Source organism: Lampris incognitus, chromosome 12 (genome assembly GCF_029633865.1).
Source record: "Lampris incognitus isolate fLamInc1 chromosome 12, fLamInc1.hap2, whole genome shotgun sequence".
Taxonomy (NCBI): Eukaryota; Metazoa; Chordata; class Actinopteri; order Lampriformes; family Lampridae; genus Lampris; species Lampris incognitus.
Window position 1 is genome coordinate 11,533,554 of NC_079222.1, and position 20,428 is coordinate 11,553,981.

The 20,428-nt window shown below is 45.9% G+C and overlaps 1 protein-coding gene across 2 annotated transcripts in view; it reads left to right on the forward strand.

Annotated features, from left to right (window-relative positions):
* tsc1b (TSC complex subunit 1b) overlaps positions 1–18,667 on the forward strand; it is a 63,444-nt gene extending 44,777 nt beyond the window's left edge. The window contains exons 16-22 of one of the 2 annotated variants that reach the window (XM_056290326.1): positions 3,835–4,001; positions 9,311–9,493; positions 9,684–9,794; positions 12,552–12,674; positions 14,818–15,005; positions 16,213–16,386; positions 17,289–18,667. In XM_056290326.1, coding sequence (XP_056146301.1) covers positions 3,835–4,001; positions 9,311–9,493; positions 9,684–9,794; positions 12,552–12,674; positions 14,818–15,005; positions 16,213–16,386; positions 17,289–18,003 — 1,661 coding nt within the window. In that variant the 3' untranslated portion in view covers positions 18,004–18,667. The remainder of the gene's footprint in view (positions 1–3,834; positions 4,002–9,310; positions 9,494–9,683; positions 9,795–12,551; positions 12,675–14,817; positions 15,006–16,212; positions 16,387–17,288) is intronic. The other variant, XM_056290327.1, reaches the window with a different exon arrangement.
* Positions 18,668–20,428: the final 1,761 nt, after the last annotated feature.

Consider the following 20,428-nt stretch of genomic DNA (forward strand, 5'->3'; position numbering starts at 1 on the left):
CTCATGTTGTTGACGCCAAATTCTGACCCTACCATCCGAATGTCGCAGCAGAAATCGAGACTCATCAGACCAGGCAACGTTTTTCCAATCTTCTATTGTCCAATTTTGGTGAGCCTGTGCGAATTGTAGCCTCAGTTTCCTGTTCTTAGCTGACAGGAGTGGCACCCGGTGTGGTCTTCTGCTGCTGTAGCCCATCTGCCTCAAGGTTCGACATGTGCGTTCAGAGATGCTCTTCTGCATACCTCGGTTGTAATGAGTGGTTATTTGAGTTACTGTTGCCTTTCTATCAGCTCGAACCAGTCTGGCCATTCTCCTCTGACCTCTGGCATCAACAAGGCATTTTCGCCCACAGAACTGCCGCTCACTGGATATTTTCTCTTTTTCGGACCATTCTCTGTAAACCCTAGAGATGGTTGTGCGTGAAAATCCCAGTAGATCAGCAGTTTCTGAAATACTCAGACCAACCCGTCTGGCACCAACAACCATGCCACGTTCAAAGTCACTTAAATCACCTTTCTTCCCCATTCTGATGCTCGGTTTGAACTGCAGCAGATCGTCTTGACCATGTCTACATGCCTAAATGCATTGAGTTGCTGCCATGTGATTGGCTGATTAGAAATTTGCGTTAACGAGCAGTTGGACAGGTGTGCCTAATAAAGTGGCCGGTGAGTGTATATGACCCATACATCTTGTGATTTTCAGATGCTTTTTTTTAAGAAAAAAATTTTTTTTACAGTGGCGCTGTCACCAAAAAGCCTTGGCTGTGCCCTACAAACACACGTGTTTTTAAGTGAGAATACGCTCGAGACAATAAGGAAGTTGACTGATTAGAGAGCCGCTGAGTTCTGGGCTTCAACTGGTGATCATTATTGATTAATTTATCGATTTTTGTTTCAATTAATTGATCAATTTTTAGTCCATAAATGTCAAAAGTAGTGACGGATGCCCATTTCAAGTTCCTGGATCCCAAAGAGGCGTCTTACAGCTTTTTACTTAGTCTGACCAAAAAACCCCTAAAGTACTGACTTTATTATGACGTTAATCGGAGAAAGGAAAGAAAATCTTAGCGTTTGTGAAGCTGTAACCAGCATTGGCATTTTCACTTGATAAGTGTCTAAAATGATTAATTGATTTTGCAAAATTAAAGTGGGTTAATGTTCTGTCGACTGATCGTTTCAGGGCTAGATTATGTTCAAACGAACTAATAAAATACATTGATACATCATCACCACAAATGTACCACAGTACCGGTACAGTATGATATTTGATTGTTATTTTATTATTATCACTGTTGTTGTTATCAGTAATGTTATTATTAGGTCTTTCTAACACACTAACAGACATCATTAAAATCTACTTCAAAATAAACGGGGTATATTGTAACACCACCCCCTACTGTTTGTATTCAGCCTCCTATGAAGAAAAATGACCCCAATAAGCAGGAGACCCCTTCTCCTTACTTGATATATTCATAATGTCCTCTGGGTGTCTCTGGGTCCTTATAAAGTCTTAAAATGTGTCAAATTCAATGTTACAAACACTCGGCCTTAAAATTCAAGACAGTTAGATTAAGTTGAATTTATGAGGTCTCACGTTCTAAAACATTTGTGTCAGCATTAGTTGATCTAAATGTTTGATAGCCTATAAAACCCTAAGCCTACCTAAAGTGTACCTCCATGTTGAACCTGTACTTGCCTGCTCCACTTAGCTGTTTGGGAAGATGCCTGTTCTAGATTATACTTACTTATATTTAACCTGGAGAGAGAAAGCCATACAATTTTTTTGTACTTGCACATCTGAACCCAGCGGCACGTTGACACAGTGGTTAGTGCGGTCGCCTCACAGCAAGAAGTTCTGGGTTCGAACCCCGGGGTTGTCAGACCTTGGGGGTCATCCCAGGTCGCCCGCTGTGTGGAGTTTGCATGTTCTCCCCCGTGTCCATGTGGGTTTCCTCTGGGTACTCCGGTTTCCTCCCACAGTCCAAAGACTTTGTCTCTGTGTGTGTGTGTGTGTGTGTGTGTGTGTGTGTGTGTGTGTGTGTGTGTGTGTGTGTGTGTGTGTGGGCCCTGTGATGGACTGACGGCCTGTCCAGGGTGTCTTCCCGCCTGCCGCCCAATGACTGCTGGGATGGGCTCCAGCGTCCCGCGACCCCAGTTGGTATACGTGGCTTGGATAATGGATGAATGGATGTCTGAACCCTGAGGAATAAATAAAGTGTGTTTATATTTATTATGATACCCAGTCACTCACACTGCTATCTGACCTAGAGCAAACCAGAGTTGTGTAGCTCTAAACGTACCTTTTTCCTACCAAATACCTCTGTGCTGAACCAGATACACAATAATTACCTTTACACTTAGCCTGTAGTACCTGGGCAAATAGAGAGAGAGATGTATGTTGGGGGGATTGAAAGGGAAATGACCCTCCTCTGGTCAATGTCTTGATAGAACTATCATCCTGTCTAATTCTCTCGTTTGAGTCAAAATAAATTGAATATAGAGTAAAGCAATAAATATTGGTATTCAGTTTTTTGTACTGTAGATATGAATTGTCACTGTGAAGGGGAACTCAAATTCCAGATTTTTAATTTGTAATCGATAGGCTATGCACAGCTAAAAAAAAAAATGAGCCGGGCGTCCGGGTTTTGTAGCGGTCTATTCCGTTGCCTACCAACACGGGGATCACCGGTTCGAATCCCCGTGTTACCTCCACCTTGGTCGGGCGTCCCTACAGATACAATTGGCTGTGTCTGCGGGTGGGAAGCTGGATGTGGGTATGTATCCTGGTTGCTACACTAGCACCTCCTCTGGTCGGTCGGGGCGCCTGTTCAGGGGGGAGGGAGAACTGGGGGGGAATAGCGTGATCCTCCCACGCGCTACGTCCCCCTGGTGAAACTCCTCACTGTCAGGTGAAAAGAAGCGGCTGGTGACCCCACATGTATCGGAGGAGGCATGTGGTAGTCTGCAGCCATCCTCGGATCAGCAGAGCGGGCAGAGCAGCGACCGGGACGGCTCGGAAGGGTGGGGTAATTGGCCGGATACAATTGGGGAGAAAAAAGGGGAGGGATCCAAAAAAGAAATGAGCCAAAGTGTCAAAAAATATTTTCACCGGTGTGATATTTATGAGGATGGCTGTACTATAGTACTATAGTGTTTCCTCTACCACTGTATTGGCCTGGTGCACCACCGGTTCAACACAACCGACCACTGGGCCAACAACATTTCTGAAAACCTTTGAGGTTGGATAAGACGTGTTTCCAAATTTGTGGGCCCTCTTAATTTTTATGAAATACAATCAAAATAGCAATAAATAAATAAATAAATTTCTGCCCCATATCTGATGGATGTAGACTGTGCCAGTAAATGCCCTCCTGTGTGTAGTACCTGTTGAGGGTGTTTTGGGCTCCTACCACCAGGTCTGAAAATAACTTGCGGGGAAGCAGTGATGTGTATGACATTAAATTAGCCCCTCTCGACAATATGGCCCCTTTGTGGCCCTTCATTTTTGAAAAATGTTAAGGGTTGCCACTGTTTGTGCCACGTGTCGACTGAAGTCTTCCTGCATGAGTTGTCCTGAACTCTTTATAAATTCTTTATTTGCTGTTAAAGGTTTGACACCCTGTGTAGTTATGTTTATCTCTGCTTATAGAATTTTTTTTTTTTCATTGAGCTTTTCATAATTACCTTTGCTGTTCTGTCAGTTTTAAATAAGATTATTGTTATTTTATTTTTATGTTTGAATGGAAGATAATGCCTCATCACCGACTAAAGGGTGAACGGCCGTCATTTCTCTCGGTCCTGTTGATTTTATTATCATTATTTTGCCCTCCCCCAGGCTCGGCTCCCCAAGACGAGCTTCATACACTGCGTAGCCAGCTGCACCTGCTGCACAGCCAGCTGTTGTACGAACGGTATAAGAGGGAGCAGCACGCCGTCCGCAACCGACGCTTGCTGCGACGCGTCATCAACGCCACTGCACTGGAGGAGCAGAACAATGCTATGGTAACCATGCTACACATACGATGCAAGTAGTAGTGTCGTTTTTAATGACTCATAAAGAACTTTTCAGACATTACAAAATACGATAATGGGGGGGGGGGGCGTCCGGGTAGTGTGGTGGTCTGTTCCGTTGCGTACCAACACAGGGATCGCCGGTTCGAATCCCCATGTTAATTCCGGCTTTGTTGGGCGTCCCTAAAGACACAATTGGCTGTTGTCTACAGGTGGGAAGCCGGATGCGGGTATGTGTCCTGGTCGCTGCACTAGCGCTTCCTCTGGTCGGTCGGGGCACCTGTTCGGGGAGAGGGCGAACTTGGGGGAATAGCGTGATCCTCCCATGCACTACGTCCCCCTGGTGAAACTCCTCACCGTCAGGTGAAAAGAAGCGGCTGGCGATTCCACATGTATTGGAGGAGGCATGTGGTAGTCTGCAGCCCTCCCCAGATCGGCAGAGGGGGTGGCTCGGAAGAGTGGGGGTAATTGGCAATTGTACAGTTGGGGAGAAAAAGGAAGAAAAACATGCAAATAAAAATGCTGTACTCAAGTGTACAAAAAAAGCAGGTATTTATGATGAATGTAGACATTACTTGATGCAAGTGCTGTGTAACAAGTAGAAAAACAACAAAATGGATGGGCATATGCTACTGTGTGGCCATCGTGTTTGATAAGTACCGACACTTATCAGGAGAGAGGCCCAGGAGTTAGATTTCATCCCAAGTCTGGAATTGTCACAGATTAACCTGCAACAGTCAGCGTCCTGTCAAAGTGTCTATGTGCAAGGCACTAATTCCAAAACTCAATCACTTAATGTAAGTCGCTCAACAGGGTAATGGTGTTGGTTAAATCTGTAACTATGAAAATGTGATAATGTGGTTGGTATTTTGTTTTTTTGTTTCTGACCATACCAAAGGAGAAAATTAGATTTGGTGGGAAGGTCATGTTCACCCTCGCGGAGTAGGTCAGCTGTCCTCTGACAAACATCCACATGCTGCAGGTGTGATTAAAGTGGTTTATTTGTTATAAGCTACTTTATGTGGTCAGCAAACACAATGAAAGTACTCAGTGAAATTGGTTTGTAAGTGGGCCACTGCGCTGAGACTAGTTGTGAAATGATCCTTATATTCATTGTTTTCAGAAACCTGCGTTATAAGAATCATTTGTTAAATTCTATGTTCATTTTGATTTCTATTCTGATTTCTATTTGACCTAACCTCTACTCTGTCAGGTTCTTGATGTGGGGCTCAGGGATCCCTGGTTCAAGGGTGGTCTCGCCATGACATCCAAAGCATATTTAAGTCGTGTCTGCAATCGTTCCGTCATTCACTGTTCCCTACATATGAAACACACAAAATCATGCTTTATAGGGAGTAATAAATGGAGATTTTGGCCACTACTGAACAGCCACTTTGTCGCCTCTCATGATTCATTTGACAATGAAAAGACTGTATGGGCAGAGCGGAGCGGGAACAAAGTATTGCATTGTGGTATTTTTAGTATAAACTAGTATACATATGTTGGACAACATTTTTAGTTTTAAATGTTTAAATCCTAAAACTATGAATTTTAACCAGCAGCTATGTGTAACACACAAGACATAGCTGTCACACATCTTATTGACACCATTGATCATGTTGTAGCCTTCAGAATCACAATCATGTTTATTGGCCATGTAGGTTTGCACATACATGGAATTTAACTCTGGTTTCATGGCTCTATCAGTGTACTTTACATTGAATAACAACACAAGAATCTTCAGATATATACACAAGGATTGTACAGGTGAAATAAGAGGTGATAAGGTGCAGTGGTTTGGAGAATATATCAGAGATGCTGAGATAAATGTCAGCAGGTTACTTACGTACATGCCTGAGGCAGATGGACATGATAGAATAGAATATAGAATAGAATATAACTTTATTTGTCATTGTACAAGTACAACGAAATTTGAAAGTAAAGTTCTTATCAGTGCAAAGATCAATATAAAAAGAATAAAAAACATAAAACACACACATTCATTTCTACATTCTACTGGACACCAACATATTGCACACAAAAAATAAGAAAAAAAAGAGCGTACCAGTATATGTACAATGTACAGTACAGTATATACAAAATGGTCAGATTTATTGACAGTGTTAAGCGTTCATTTGAATGACAGCCCACAGAAAGAAACCGTTTTTATATCTGGTTGTTTTGGTGTACAGTGCTCTGTAGCGCCTACCATAGGCGAGTTGTTGGAACAGGTTGTGACCAAGGTGTGATGGGTCTGCAGTGATAACTATATCACTTCTTCTTTGCCAACCTGTCCCTCTGTATACTTTGCTGGACTTCCTCATCTCACCACCAAGTCTCCTTGTCTTCACTCCTCTATTCAGATGACACACCAAGTACCTTCCTAGCGGACTCCCTCACTACTTCTGCAGTGGTTGCCCAGCCATCTGGGAGCTCTTCACCTCCACCCAGTGCCTGTCTTAACTCCTTACATCTGTTCCTGAACAATATCATTTTTGTGAACCCATAAGCTCTAACAACACGTTCCCAAAGCCAAAATAAGTTATGTTTTGCTGACTTTTTATTAATAAATTAAAAACTAAAATATAGTGCTTGCATAAGTATTCAACCCCTTGTGCTCTGAAAGCTCCAAGTTTACACAAATGACAAATTATTCCTGAAACAAACTCAGGTAAACACAATTGGACCTTGGACACCTGTAAGATATTAAAGTAACGGTCTCATTTATGGGTATAAAAAGCACTTTGTGTAAAGTTCATTAGCCGGGCGTGAACTCCCTCAGAAAATGGAGACAAAGCAGCATAACACTGAAGTAAGAGACGAAGTGATTAAAATGCAGAAGGCAGGAAAGGAATATGAAACAATATCCAAGTGTTTGGATGTCCCATGGAACACTGTTGGATCCATTGTCAGAAAGTGGAAGCTGTGTCACACCACCCAGACGCTTTGTAGGCCAGGCCGTCCCTCAAAGCTAAGTGTCCAAGCAAGACGTGGTCTGGTGAGGAAAGCCTGAAACTGGAACAAATGTGCATGAGTCAACCATATCACGGGCTCTCCATAAATCTGGCCTGTATGGGAGGGTGGCATGAAAGAAGCCGTTGCTCAGAGCTATGCATATAAAAGCACGCTTGGAGTTTGCTACCAAGCATGAGAGAGACCCAGTTGGGATGTGGGTTTTGTGGTCAGATGAGATGAAAGTTGAGCTTTTTGGCCAAAACTCAAAGTGTTATGTGTGGCGCAAACCTAACACTTCTCATGCTCTAAAAAACACCCTCCCTACAGTGAAGCATGGCGGCGGCGGCATAATGCTGTGAGGTTGCTTTTCATCTGCAGGCACTGGGAACCTTGTTCAAATTGAGGGAAGAATGGATGGAGCTAAATACAGGAAACGTTGGAAGAACACCTGCTGCAGTCTGCCATAAAACTGAAGCTTGGGAGAAGGTTCACCTTCCAGCAGGACAATGATCCTAAGCGCAAGGCTAAAGCAACAACGGCATGGCTCAGCAACAAAAAGGAACGTGTTGGAGTGGCCAAGTCAAAGTCTGGACCTCAACCCTATTGAAAATCTGTGGCACAGACTGAAAATCCTAGTCCAGAGGCGCCAACCCACCAACCTGCAAGACCTGTACAAATTCTGCCAAGAAGAATGGGCAAAGATCACTCCAGAAGAATGTGCAAAGCTTGTACATACTTACCCCAAGAGAACCGTGGCTGATATTGCAGCAAAAAGGTACTCTACAAAGTACTGATATGTGGGGGTTGAATACTTATGCAAGCACTATAGTTTAGTTTTAAATTTATTTTAAAAAAGTCAGTGAATCAACTTATTTTGGCTTTGGGAACATGCTGTTAGAGCTTATGGGTTCACAAAAATAATATTAATCCAGAAATTAGTGATGACTGTCAAGGGGGTTGAATACTTTGCAAGGCACTGTATGTTCTCCCCTGTCATCACCTTGCAGTCTCCAATCTCTTTCAGAGCACGCCTCCTGCATAAATTATAGTCCACTTGTGCACCTCCACTCTTTAACATCACCCTGTGTTCCTCCTTCTTGAAATACATATTCACCACAGCCATTTCCATACTTTTCGCAAAATCCACCGCCATCTGTCCATCCACATTCTTCTTCTTGACACCATACCTACCCATCACCTCCTCATCACCCCTGTTCCCTCCACCAACATGTCCATTTGAAGTCTACTCCCATCACCACTCTCTCCCCCTTGGGTACCCTCTCCACCACTTCATCCGACTCACTCCAGAATTCTTCTTTCTCTTCCACCTCACACCCAACTTGTGGGGCATATGCGCTGATAACGTTCATCAACACACCTTCGATTTCCAGCTTCATACTCATCACTCTGACACTCTCTTCACCTCCAACACGCTCTTGACATACTCTTCCTTCAGAATTACCCCTACCCCATTTCTCCTCTCATTTGCACCGGCTAGAAGAGTTTGAGCCCACCTCCAACGCTGCTGGCCTTACTTCCCTTCCACCTGGTCTCTTGCACACACAGTATGCCTACCTTTCTTCTCTCCATCATATCAGCCAGCTCCCTCCCTTTACCAGTCATAGTGCCAACATTCAAAGTTCCGACTCTCACCTCCACACTCCTACCCTTCCCCCTCTCCCACTGCCTGTGGACATGCCTTCTCCCTCTCCTTCTCCCTCGCCCAACAGTAGCATAGTTTCCACCGGCACCCTGCTGGCCAACAGTACTGGTGGCGGTCATTGGTGACCTGGGCCTCGACCGATCCGGTCTGGAAATCTGATTTATGATCTGCATATTTGATTTGGCAGAAATTTTACGCTGGATGCCCTTCCCGACGCAACCCTCCCCATTTATTCGGGCTTGGGACCGGCACTAAGAATGCACTGGCTTGTGCATCCTCGGTGGCTGGGGTTTATAGCCTTCCACTATGATACTTAATAAATCATTAGAATCTCTTACTCCATAAATGTCTATTTGTTTATGCCAAATGTTAGAGATAAAACATCTCTTTTTGAGCAATTCAAAAAGGTTGGGTTCTCAGCAAGTGACACCAATTTGTTGTCAAATGTCCGGCTTGGGTCGCTGTCTAAATTTTAAGTCCATTTCAGAAAGTGAAAACAGATTTGTTGTCATTGCTGGTGGACCAAGTGAATGTAAAGAACATTAGAAAAAATAAATATTGAGTATGTGTGTGTTTCTTTGTGTTTTCCTGTGTGTGTGTGTGTGTGTGTGTGTGTGTGTGTGTGTGTGTGTGTGTGTGTGTGTGTGTGTGTGTGTGCACATGTATTTTCCCGTGCATGCAGAAGGACCAGCTGAACCTGCAGAGCGTGGACATCGTGTCTCTTAGAGAGAGTCTGCAGGTGGAGCAGCACAGATACAGGCAGCTATGGGACGACCGGGAGACAGTGGTGACCAAGCTGCACAAACAGGTCAGGCAGCTGCAGCAAGGTCGAGATGACTACTATACCAAGAACCAGGAGATGCAGGTACACACACACATGCACACACACTGCACACACACATTTCCTCACATAGAGAAATATGTGTACCTGTGTGAGCTCTGGAGGACTTGCATAAAGAGTTTAAACTAAAATAACCACAGCCATGGACCCTTTCGGACACTCACAGCATTCACACTGCCTCTCGGCTCACGTACACTAACATGTGTCCCTCCAGAGCAAGTTACAGGAGTGCCAGAAAAGAATGGATGAACTGGAGGCGGAGCTTCAGAGGGCCAACAACAAAGTGTGCCACACCGGTCACCTTCTAAACCAGATGACCATTAAGGTAAACGTTCTCACGCGATGGTCCCAACACCGTCAACACCATCACCCGATAACACCAACATAAAAATAAAAAAAGTAGAGAGCAGTTGCAGATTGTGGTCGATGGTTGGGATTTGGTCTTTTGTTGAGAGAGAGATATCATAAAACTAGAAGGTCAGGCCAGGATAAGATTTGACTCTACCACAGGGCTGTCAAAATTGGCCAAAAGTGACGCTCGATTATTCCGTCTTAAAAAACACATAGGTTCGAACCCATTCGAATATATCGTAGCGACCGGGGGAGGCGGTGGCTCTGACTGTCGGCAGAGTGGCTTTGGGGGAGGGCAGGGACTCATGGGACTGTTAATGTTTGAGCTGATTGTGATGTATTATTGCGTGTTTGGGGGTTCTGTTCATGTTGGGATGTGTTGTTTGGGGGTTTCACTCGGACTGGGTAGAGGACTGTTACTGACTTACTGACCTTAGGACTATGACGTAAACTGATGTCGCCAGTTGAGACATTGGGGGCTTGGGGGGTACATCGGGGGGCTGGTCTATTCCGTTACTTACCAACACGGGGATTGCTGGTTCAAATCCCTGCCCAACACGGGGATCACTGGTTCGAATCCCCGTGTTACCTCCGGCTTGGTCGGGCGTCCCTACAGACACAATTGGCCGTGTCTGCGGGTGGGAAGCTGGATGTGGGTATGTGTCCGGGTCGCTGCACTGGCGCCTCCTCTGGTCGGTCGAGGCACCAGTTCGGGGGGAGGGGGAACTGGGAGGAATAGCGTGATCCTCCCAACGCGCTACGTTGCCCTGGTGAAACTCCTCCCTGTCAGGTGAAAAGAAGCGGCTGGCGACCCCACATGTATGGGAGGAGGCATGTGGTAGTCTGCAGCCCTCCCCAGATCGGCAGAGGGGGTGGAGCAGTGACCAGAATGGCTCGGAAGAGTGGGATAATTGGCCGGGTACAATTGGGGATAAAAAGGGGAGGTATTCCCCCTTTTCTCCCCAGTTGAATGTCGGCGAATGTCCCGATTCATTCTTCCACGCTGGCTCGCCACAATATTTTTTTGCGCAACGACCAGAGGAGGCGCTAGTGCAGCGACCAGGACACATACCCACATCTGGCTTCCCGACTGCAGACACGGCCAATTGTGTCTGTAGGGACGCCCGATTAAGCTGGAGGCAACACGGGGATTCGATCCGGCGATCCCCGTGTTGGTAGGCAACAGAATAGACCACGCGCCACCCGGACGCCCCCAGTTGGTTTCTTGACTTTAGGTCCTTATCCATGATGCTCAAATGCCCCGAGTGGAGTGTTGTTGACCTATGGTAGAATATGACATCATGTGGTAGGTGTTGTAACATCAGCTGCAACAGAATACATTCTAATGGGTATATATAGTACTTCTGAGTAAACAGAATAAATTCTCCATGGGTATATATAGTACTTCTGAGTAAACAGAATACATTCTAATGGGTATATATAGTACTTCTGAGTAAACAGAATACATTCTAATGGGTATATATAGTACTTCTGAGTAAACAGAATACATTCTAATGGGTATATATAGTACTTCTGAGTAAACAGAATACATTCTAATGGGTATATATAGTACTTCTGAGTAAACAGAATAAATTCTCCATGGGTATATATAGTACTTCTAAGTAACCGAATACATTCTAATGGGTATATATAGTACTTCTGAGTAAACAGAATAAATTCTCCATGGGTATATGTAGTACTTCTGAGTAAACAGAATAAATTCTCCATGGGTATATATAGTACTTCTGAGTAAACAGAATAAATTCTCCATGGGTATATATAGTACTTCTAAGTAACCGAATACATTCTCCATGGGTATACTTCTGAGTAACAGAATACATTCTCCATGGATATATATAGTACTTCTGAGTAAACAGAATAAATTCTCCATGGGTATATATAGTACTACTGAGTAACGTAATAGCCTTATGCTTAAGTCACACTTATTGAAATAGTAAACTTGGTTCACCTGTCATCCCAACTTGGCCTTTAAGTTTAAGTTCAGACATTTAATTACTTCCAACAGCCAAGATGTCTGTACAAGTCAGAGTGTCCTTCAGTGTTTCACTTACCATCTACCTGCCCCACAGCTCAGTCTGGTGGTATATCTTACCACGGCTGGTAATGTGTTTTATTTAGGTTTGCAGCTGTGACATTTATTGATTTATTCCTGTAAATTCTCGGAGACCACAACTTGTTTCATACGTAAAACATGCAAACGAGCATATTTTGAAGTTTTTTTTTTCTCATTTGCTATTTGTTGCAGAACGTCCTGTAATTGCACGGTTGCAGATTTGATACCCCCATAAATCCCAGTTCCTGCCCCTCAGAGGTGTCCTTGAGCAAGACACCAAATTAAAAAATTAATACTAGCTTCTGGGATGCTGAACTTGCAGACCTGACCAAGACAAATTTAAGCATCAGTACAGGGTCTCAACACAAGTCCCAGCAGCGTGTATTAAGTCACATCCAAAACGGAAACACAACTGAATGTAATTTATTATTGCAGTGTTTCTCGCTCATTATGCCGACTCATGGCAAGTTGGACACATTGGCCGTCCTAATCCTAATAGATAGTCCTACTTGGACGATTTGGCAAAACCCGATCTCATGATGACTTCCTGGGCCTCGGCATTATTGATATATTCACAGATGGTTGTGACAGGCTTGGTTTGTAGCGTAATTGCTGTTTTGTCCTCCGTTGTCATTAGCTGTCTTCTGTGTCCTTCAGCTAAACAACAGCGAGAGCACGCAGCAGCAGATGAGCTTCCTAAACAAGCAGCTGCTGCTTCTTGGGGAGGCCCATAAGCTGTCTATGCAGGAGGTGCACCACGCAGGCCCGGACAACAAAAAGGTAAAAAGAGTAGTGTGTGTGTGTGTGTGTGTGTGTGTGTGTGTGTGTGTGTGTGTGTGCACACGTGCATGCATGCATGCATGTACGTGTGTGTGTCCGTCCATCCGTACCTACATGCATGTATGAGTGTGTGCATTCCTGCCATGTGCATGCATAATATGTGTGTGCATATTGCTGTGTGTGTGTGTGTGTGTGTGTGTGTATCTGAGTGTGCAAATGTTGTGTGAGGGTATCCGTGTGTGTGCTCGTTGTAAAGCTGTTTATGCAATGGGATGAAGGAGGCCATAGAACACACCAACTGTAGTGAGAAGAGGGACAGTAGTTGGATTTGTTAGGTACCGGTGGACCTCTCCCTTTGACCTATTGTTAATTTAGCCCTTTAAGAGTTTAAATAATTGAAATCACTTTTATCCATTTTTATCATTTGTATTTTATTTATTTGAAAAATGTTTTAATACATTTTTGTTTTGCCGGCACGGTGGCGCAGTGGTTAGCGCGGTCGCCTCGCTGACAAAACTTTTAATTTTTATAAGCTAGGGCCCGATCAGTATGACAACCTTCTACATAGCAACGTCACAAATAGACCACACTGGCAGCTGATGAGTGTGTGACGCACACAAAACAAGCTTGTTCTGCTATGTATTAAAGTTTTTTCCTACATCTATCTTTGCTATAATACTATATACATCCATCCATCCATTATCTGAACCGCTTATCCTGCTCTCAGGGTTGTGGGGAAGCTGCAGCCTATTCCATCGGCATAGGGTGGCAGGCGGGGAAACACCCTGGACAGGCCGCCAGGCCATCACAGGGCCCACACACACACACACACACACCTAGGGACAATTTAGTATGGCCGATTCACCTGACCTACATGTCTTTGGGCTGTGGGAGGAAACCGGAGCCCCCGGAGGAAACCCACACAGACACGGGGAGAACATGCAAACTCCACACAGATGACGACCCAGGACGACCCCCAAGGTTGGACTACCCCGGGGCTCGAACCCAGGAGCAATGAAGAGCTTATCGTCTATATACACTCACTGGCCACTTTATTAGGTACACCTTGCTAGTACCGGGTTGGACCCCCTTTTGCCTTCAGAACTGCCTTAATCCTTCGTGGCATAGATTCAACAAGGTACTGGAAACATTCCTCAGAGAGTTTGGTCCATATTGACATGATAGCATCACGCAGTTGCTGCAGATTTGTCGGCTGCACATCCATGATGCGACTCTCCCGGTCCACCACATCCCAAAGGTGCTCTATTGGATTGCTTTGCTCTCATGTTGTTGACGCCAAATTCTGACCCTACCATCCGAATGTCGCAGCAGAAATCGAGACTCATCAGACCAGGCAACGTTTTTCCAATCTTCTATTGTCCAATTTTGGTGAGCCTGTGCGAACTGTAGCCTCAGTTTCCTGTTCTTAGCTGACAGGAGTGGCACCCGGTGTGGTCTTCTGCTGCTGTAGCCCATCTGCCTCAAGGTTCGACGTGTTGTGCCTTCAGAGATGCTCTTCTGCATACCTCGGTTGTAATGAGTGGGTATTTGAGTTACTGTTGCCTTTCTATCAGCTGGAACCAGTCTGGCCATTCTCCTCTGACCTCTGGCATCAACAAGGCATTTTCGCCCACAGAACTGCCGCTCACTGGATATTTTCTCTTTTTCGGACCATTCTCTGTAAACCCTAGAGATGGTTGTGTGTGAGAATCCCAGTAGATCAGCAGTTTCTGAAATACTCAGACCAGCCCGTCTGGCACCAACAACCATGCCACGTTCAAAGTCACTTAAATCACCTTTCTTCCCCATTCTGATGCTCGGTTTGAACTGCAGCAGATCGTCTTGACCATGTCTACATGCCTAAATGCATTGAGTTGCTGCCATGTGATTGGCTGATTAGAAATTTGCGTTAACGAGCAGTTGGACAGGTGTGCCTAATAAAGTGGCCGGTGAGTGTATATATACACATGTACACATATACACACATGTACATATATACACACATATACATATATATAGACTTGGACAAGGGTAAGTGTTAGCCACCCCCTCTGGGGTTGCTTCTTTCTCTCCGCCACCTTGCAGTGATCCTGTCCCTTTGTAACACCCCTCCACCTAACCTGCACTTCTGTTTTGTGTGAAGGAAGCCCGGATGCTGCAGGTGTCCTGCGGAAAGGAGGTAGAGAGGCTGAGGCAGAGCCTGCTGGTGCAGGGTCAGAAGCTGGAGGCGGCACAGCAGAGAGTGGTTGATCTGGAGACCCTCCTCTCCAAGAGGGAACACCTCATCGCCGAGCAGAAGAAGTTCCTCGAGGATGTCAAATGCCAGGCAAAGTGAGTACGGGTGTGGGTGTGTGCACGCATGTGTGCGGTGTGTTTTGGTTTGTGTGCGGTGTGTGTTTGTTTGTGTGCATTAGTGGGTTGGTCTACAAAATCAGGCCATTATGAGTTTTATCTACATCAGGATTGAGATGGATCATTACCATGGCTTTGCTCTGCACCAAGATATTGCAGAAGGTTCAGGAAATCTTCCCCTGCAGCAGTTTTTATCACACCACCATGGCTCAGTAGAGATAAAATGAAAGCTGGATTACATTTGAGGGAAATGTTATTGTCCAAGGGAGGAAAATGTTCTACAGTGGTAAATAAAACATCACGACAAATAGGTAGGTCAATCTTCACCCCTTTGTTTTCACGAATGGAGGCAGGCACAACGCTCCTGCTGTGCCGTGATGTGAAGAACTCGGTCACCTGTTTATGTGCCTGCATGTGCTATAAGTCTTGCCGTTCCTATTTTGTTTCCTTTTTTCCCTTCATCATTTCTTCTCTCCATCTCTTCCTGTCCTGTATTTGTCTCTGCCTCTCCCTTGTCACGCCCCCCCCCCCCCCCCGGTCAGCCATCTCTAACCTTCTCACTGCCTTGCTGGCTTTCCTCCATTCTCTCTTTCTTAATCTCCCTCCCTTTGCCTGGGTCCAGACCGTTGGATCCGTCCACTCCACTGAGCTGACGGATTCTTCTGGTCTGGCATCATGACATGGGACAGCGGTTTTTCGGTTGAAAAAACTATCATCCAGTGAGTGCCGGGGGGGGGGGGGGGGGAGAGACTAACGCCGTTGTCAAGCTGTTGTGTCAAGCAACACGTGTTCATAATATCGCCCAACATCATGATTTGTTTTTACTTCGCTCCGCTGCACTCTTAAAACCCTGGAAAAACCAGTATGTTGGCACGGCTACACATCATTGTCGACTTACTATAAAGACGTTAGACTCAGGCGCCTACCTTGGTCTCTAGTGATTGGGTAGGAAAAATCGAATCCCCCCCTCCCCCATGGAAGTTGGTTACAGTGGAGGCAGTGTCAGACTGAAGATGGAAATTTGGTGCAACGAGTTGACAAGTCTGTCTGGTATTAAAAGGTAAACGAGGCAACCTCTGCCTCGTTTGCCTTTATTCTCTTTCTGTTTTACTCCTAATTTTACTCTAACCTCTAATCTTCATCTCTTAAAATTACTTTTCCTTTGTTTACCCCCCCCCCCCCACAGAGCTGAATTGCAAGCATCCGAGATTAGGTACCAAGCCCAAAGGAGAGTCACTCAGATGCTGCAGACAGAGCTCCTGCAACTCTACAGCAGAGTGGAAATGGAGGCTCCCGCCTGCAACCCCACCAGCTCACCACAAGGTGGCAGGGCAGACCCACACACTCCCACAGAATCATGGTGAGAGTTTGGGTTGTATGACTAAAGGATAAGATTAACAAGGTTTTATGCTTCGTTGTTCTGTTGATATCTTGTGTTTGTTGTTTTGAACTGGGGAGAAGGATTTCAATAGATAACCTGAGATTATGCAGTTCAGATTGTAATCTGTTAGATAATAGAGACTGCCAATTCTGCAGAACTGCTATTGACAAGCGCGTCCCCTGAATTAGGACACCATTACTTGTCTTTCTTTATTTATCGATGTTTCATTGCCATTGTTTGTTTTGGTTGTTTTTACTCCTTTGACGAGATTTTTATATGCTGTTATATTATGGTTTTGTTAGGGAAAAAAACATAAAATAATAAAATAATGTAGATCAACATTAATAATAGATTTAAATTATTATTATTAACAAAATCATAATATAACTCGCAGTAATATTATTAGTTATATTATGGTTTTGTTGATTTAATAATAATAATAATAATAGTAATAATAATGTAAATATTGTTATTAATGTTGCTCTAGTTTTTAATAAATAATTAACCCTTGTGTTCTGTTCAAGTCAAAATGACCCACTTTTAATAACAGCTATTAACAATAAATATTGTTAATGTTCATAATCAAGATGACGATAAGCTTTGTTGGTTATTTTTTATGATTATGGAGCTGCCAGGGAAGAGGAAAAGAGGATGAGCAAAGAGGAGGTTTATGGATGTGGTGAGGGAGGACATTGCAGGTGGCTGGCGTGCCAGAGGAAGATGCAGAGGACAGGAAGTGATGGAAACTGATGATCCGCTGTGGCGACCCCTAACGGGGGCAGCCCAAAGAAATAGTTGTAGTAGTGCTGCTGTAAAATCCCAAGGTGGCCTGGGTCAATATGGTCCTCGTTATACATAAAAGATGTTTTTCTCCTCCACAGTGTCACAGTGCCAGACGGACCAATAAAAACCAATGCCACAGAGGAGTTGGACGACAGACCTCCTTACGAGTCCTCCAGAGGCAAAGGCAGCACTTTATCGCCAGGGCAACCAAAGGCAACCAACTCTTCCAAGACAACAACCAATAATTCCATCAACGGTAGCCAAGACCTACCCACTCCTCTGCTGGTGGAGCCCTCCCTGTCATGTATGCGCTCCGACCCCATCACACCCCTGCCACCCTCCGATGCTCCCCTCACCGTGGGTTCCTATCCCAGCGCCAAGAGCTTCCTGGGTATGAGGGCACGGGAGCTTTTCCGCAACAAGAGCGAGAGCCAGTGCAACGAGGACCAACCACCGCTGCGTTTGGCTGGCCTGGCCCATGGGCTGAAGACTGAGCTCTGCGTGGAGCCCTGCCGGGGTGATAACGCTCCAGTCATTCCTTCCACTGCCCCGACACCTTCCCCTCTCCCTGCCGTTACCCTTTTACCCAGACCTGCCCACATTACTGCCCCGCAAGCCCAGGGGAGCCCTTTCACTGTGTCCGCCAAGGAGCCCCCGTCTGATTCCAAGCAGCGGGTCCCCAGTCAGGATAGCCCTCGCAGGAAGGCCGGGGTGGGCCACGGCGGGGGGAGGGCCCCGGCCGGCACGGCGAGGCCCAGACAGCAGCAGTTAAAGATCATGGACTACAACGAAACACACCACGAGCACAGTTAGAGATACGGAGCTGAGACTGAGAGAGGGTAAAGGAGGAGAGACTTCGGTGTAAAAGAGACGGGTTGGAAGAAGAACTACAAGCATAGATCAGCAAAAGAGTACACGTCAGGAACTCTTTTGAATTCAGTGTTATTAGTTTCGTTCCTCTGCGTGGACAACAGGATTACCCCCCCACGTTTCAACTGAAGACGCTAGATTTGATGATCTGGTCTGCGAACAGCGATGCTTAAAGAGATGCATTGACATGTGAGTGTAGCGGTCTACACCGTTCTCTCACGGTGTACCATGACACGACGCCCCGCCAGGAGGTCTGTTGAAAGTTGCTGACTCAAAATGGGAACGTAAATATAAAATCATGCAAAGGACGTTAATTACTCCATCTTTGTTTTCAAGCAGCGGCCTCCCAGTAAGTGTCAGGAGGGCTTCTTTTTTTTTTTTGCCCCGTGTCCGCTAACAGTCACGATCTCTCTCGCCTCCAGCATTTGATAAGCTCTGAATTTTTGTCGCCCCTAAACTGTGAATAGTGTACACATGGGATGCGCCCACATCCGTACATACGCGAGGGAGCATATTTGTTTGACTCTTGACTGCCACCCCCGTCCATGCTGCGCCGCGGCGTTGACCGATCCCGACACAGACTCATCAGCTGTAGCCGGGGGGGGGGGGGGGGGGGGGGGGTAGCTAGCAAGTTGCTCACTTATAGAAAAGAGAAAGACGGGATGCAGTGTTATTGTGTTTACTAGAATTATGGTTTCCAACATTGTTGTTTGGCACAGTGATCTGGAATAAAAAAGCCGTTTCTGGAAAGAAAAAAAAGCACGAGATTTGTGAGGACTCGTTTTACAAGAGGACACAGAAAACGGTCGCGATGCCAAGTTTTGTTTTTTTTTTCATTATTTTATTTTTTCATCCCATGTCTCCAAACCGTCCATCCTGAGCTGCCCCTCTGATATACTCGTTCCTAATCCGGCCCTTCTTCATCACTCCCAACCAAACATCACTCCCAACTTAAAAGCTACCATGTATGTAAGCATTTATTTTACCCCCCCCCCCCCCAATTGAACTTAGCCAATTACCCCACTCTTCTGAGCCACCCCCTCTGCTGATCCGGGGAGGGCTGCCGACTACCACATGCCTCCTCCCATACATGTGGAGTCGCCAGCTGCTTCTTTTCACCTGACAGTGAGGAGTTTCGCCAGGGGGATGTAGCGCGTGGGAGGATCACGCTACCCCCCCCCCCAGTTCCCCCTCCCCTCCCCTGAACAGACGCCCCGACCGACCAGAGGAGGCGCTAGTGCAGGGACCAGGACACGCACCCATGTCCGGCTTCCCACCCGCCCAATCGTATCTAGCCAATTATCCCGCTCTTCTCGAGCCGTCCCGGTAGCCACCCCACCCCCTCTCTGGCCGATCCGGGGGTGTGGCGCCCCGGCTGACCAGAGGAGGCGCTAGTGCAGCGACCAGGACAAATACCCACATCCGGCCTAGCCACCCGCCTACACGGCCAATTGTGTCTGTAGGGACGCCCAACCAAGGTAACACAGGGATTCGAACCGGCGATCCCCGTGTTGGCAGGCAACGGAATAGACCGCTACGCTCCCCGGATGCTCCTATGTAAGCTTATTCGACATGCTTGAAACTCAAGTCGAGCAAGAGAGGTTAGGCTTGTGTTACATAACGTAGTTTTTTTCAATTGTCATTTGCATTGACGGTAGGAAGAGAGTTTACATGATTGAACCCATGCTTGATGACCCCAAAATGGCTACGTTAATGCTTGATGACCCCAAAATGGCTACGTTAATGCACCCATTTTTCGGCCATCCTCGCCCGCTCACATTGTGAGGAAGGCTGTGAAGAGGCGTAGCTGTAGAGGACAGCGGTGGTGGTGGTGTGGATTAGACTGAAGGTGGCAGTGTGGTAGTGTCGGGCCTCGCCCCAGATTCTCAAATCTAAAGGAAGGTGTAGAAGATTTCCAATCCCGCAGTTTTCTGTGGAAACGCCACTTTCTGCTGGAGCCTCATTTAATATTCATTCAACCTGTATTTATCCAGACCTGAATCACCGACTCGAACGAGGAGGGGTGCCCTCTGTTTCATGTCCAGAATTTGAATCGGACACGGAGTTCACGTGAGCCCGGCATCTATTGGGTGGCGGTGGGTATTGTTTTGCTTTGTTTGGTTTTTTTTCCAGGTGTACCAGCTGTAACTCAAAAAACGCCGAGCAAACTTTCTGACCGAGTAACTAACACATTTCACAACAGACGTTCTCTCTTGTGTGTGTATGTGCGTGTGCGAGGGTTGTGGTTCAGAAGAGGTGTGTTCTCACGTACAGTGGATGTAAAACCCCTACACACCCCTGGTGTAACGGCAGGTTCTGATGTAGAATCATGGAACCGGGCGGCACAGCAAGAATGTTGTGGGTTCGA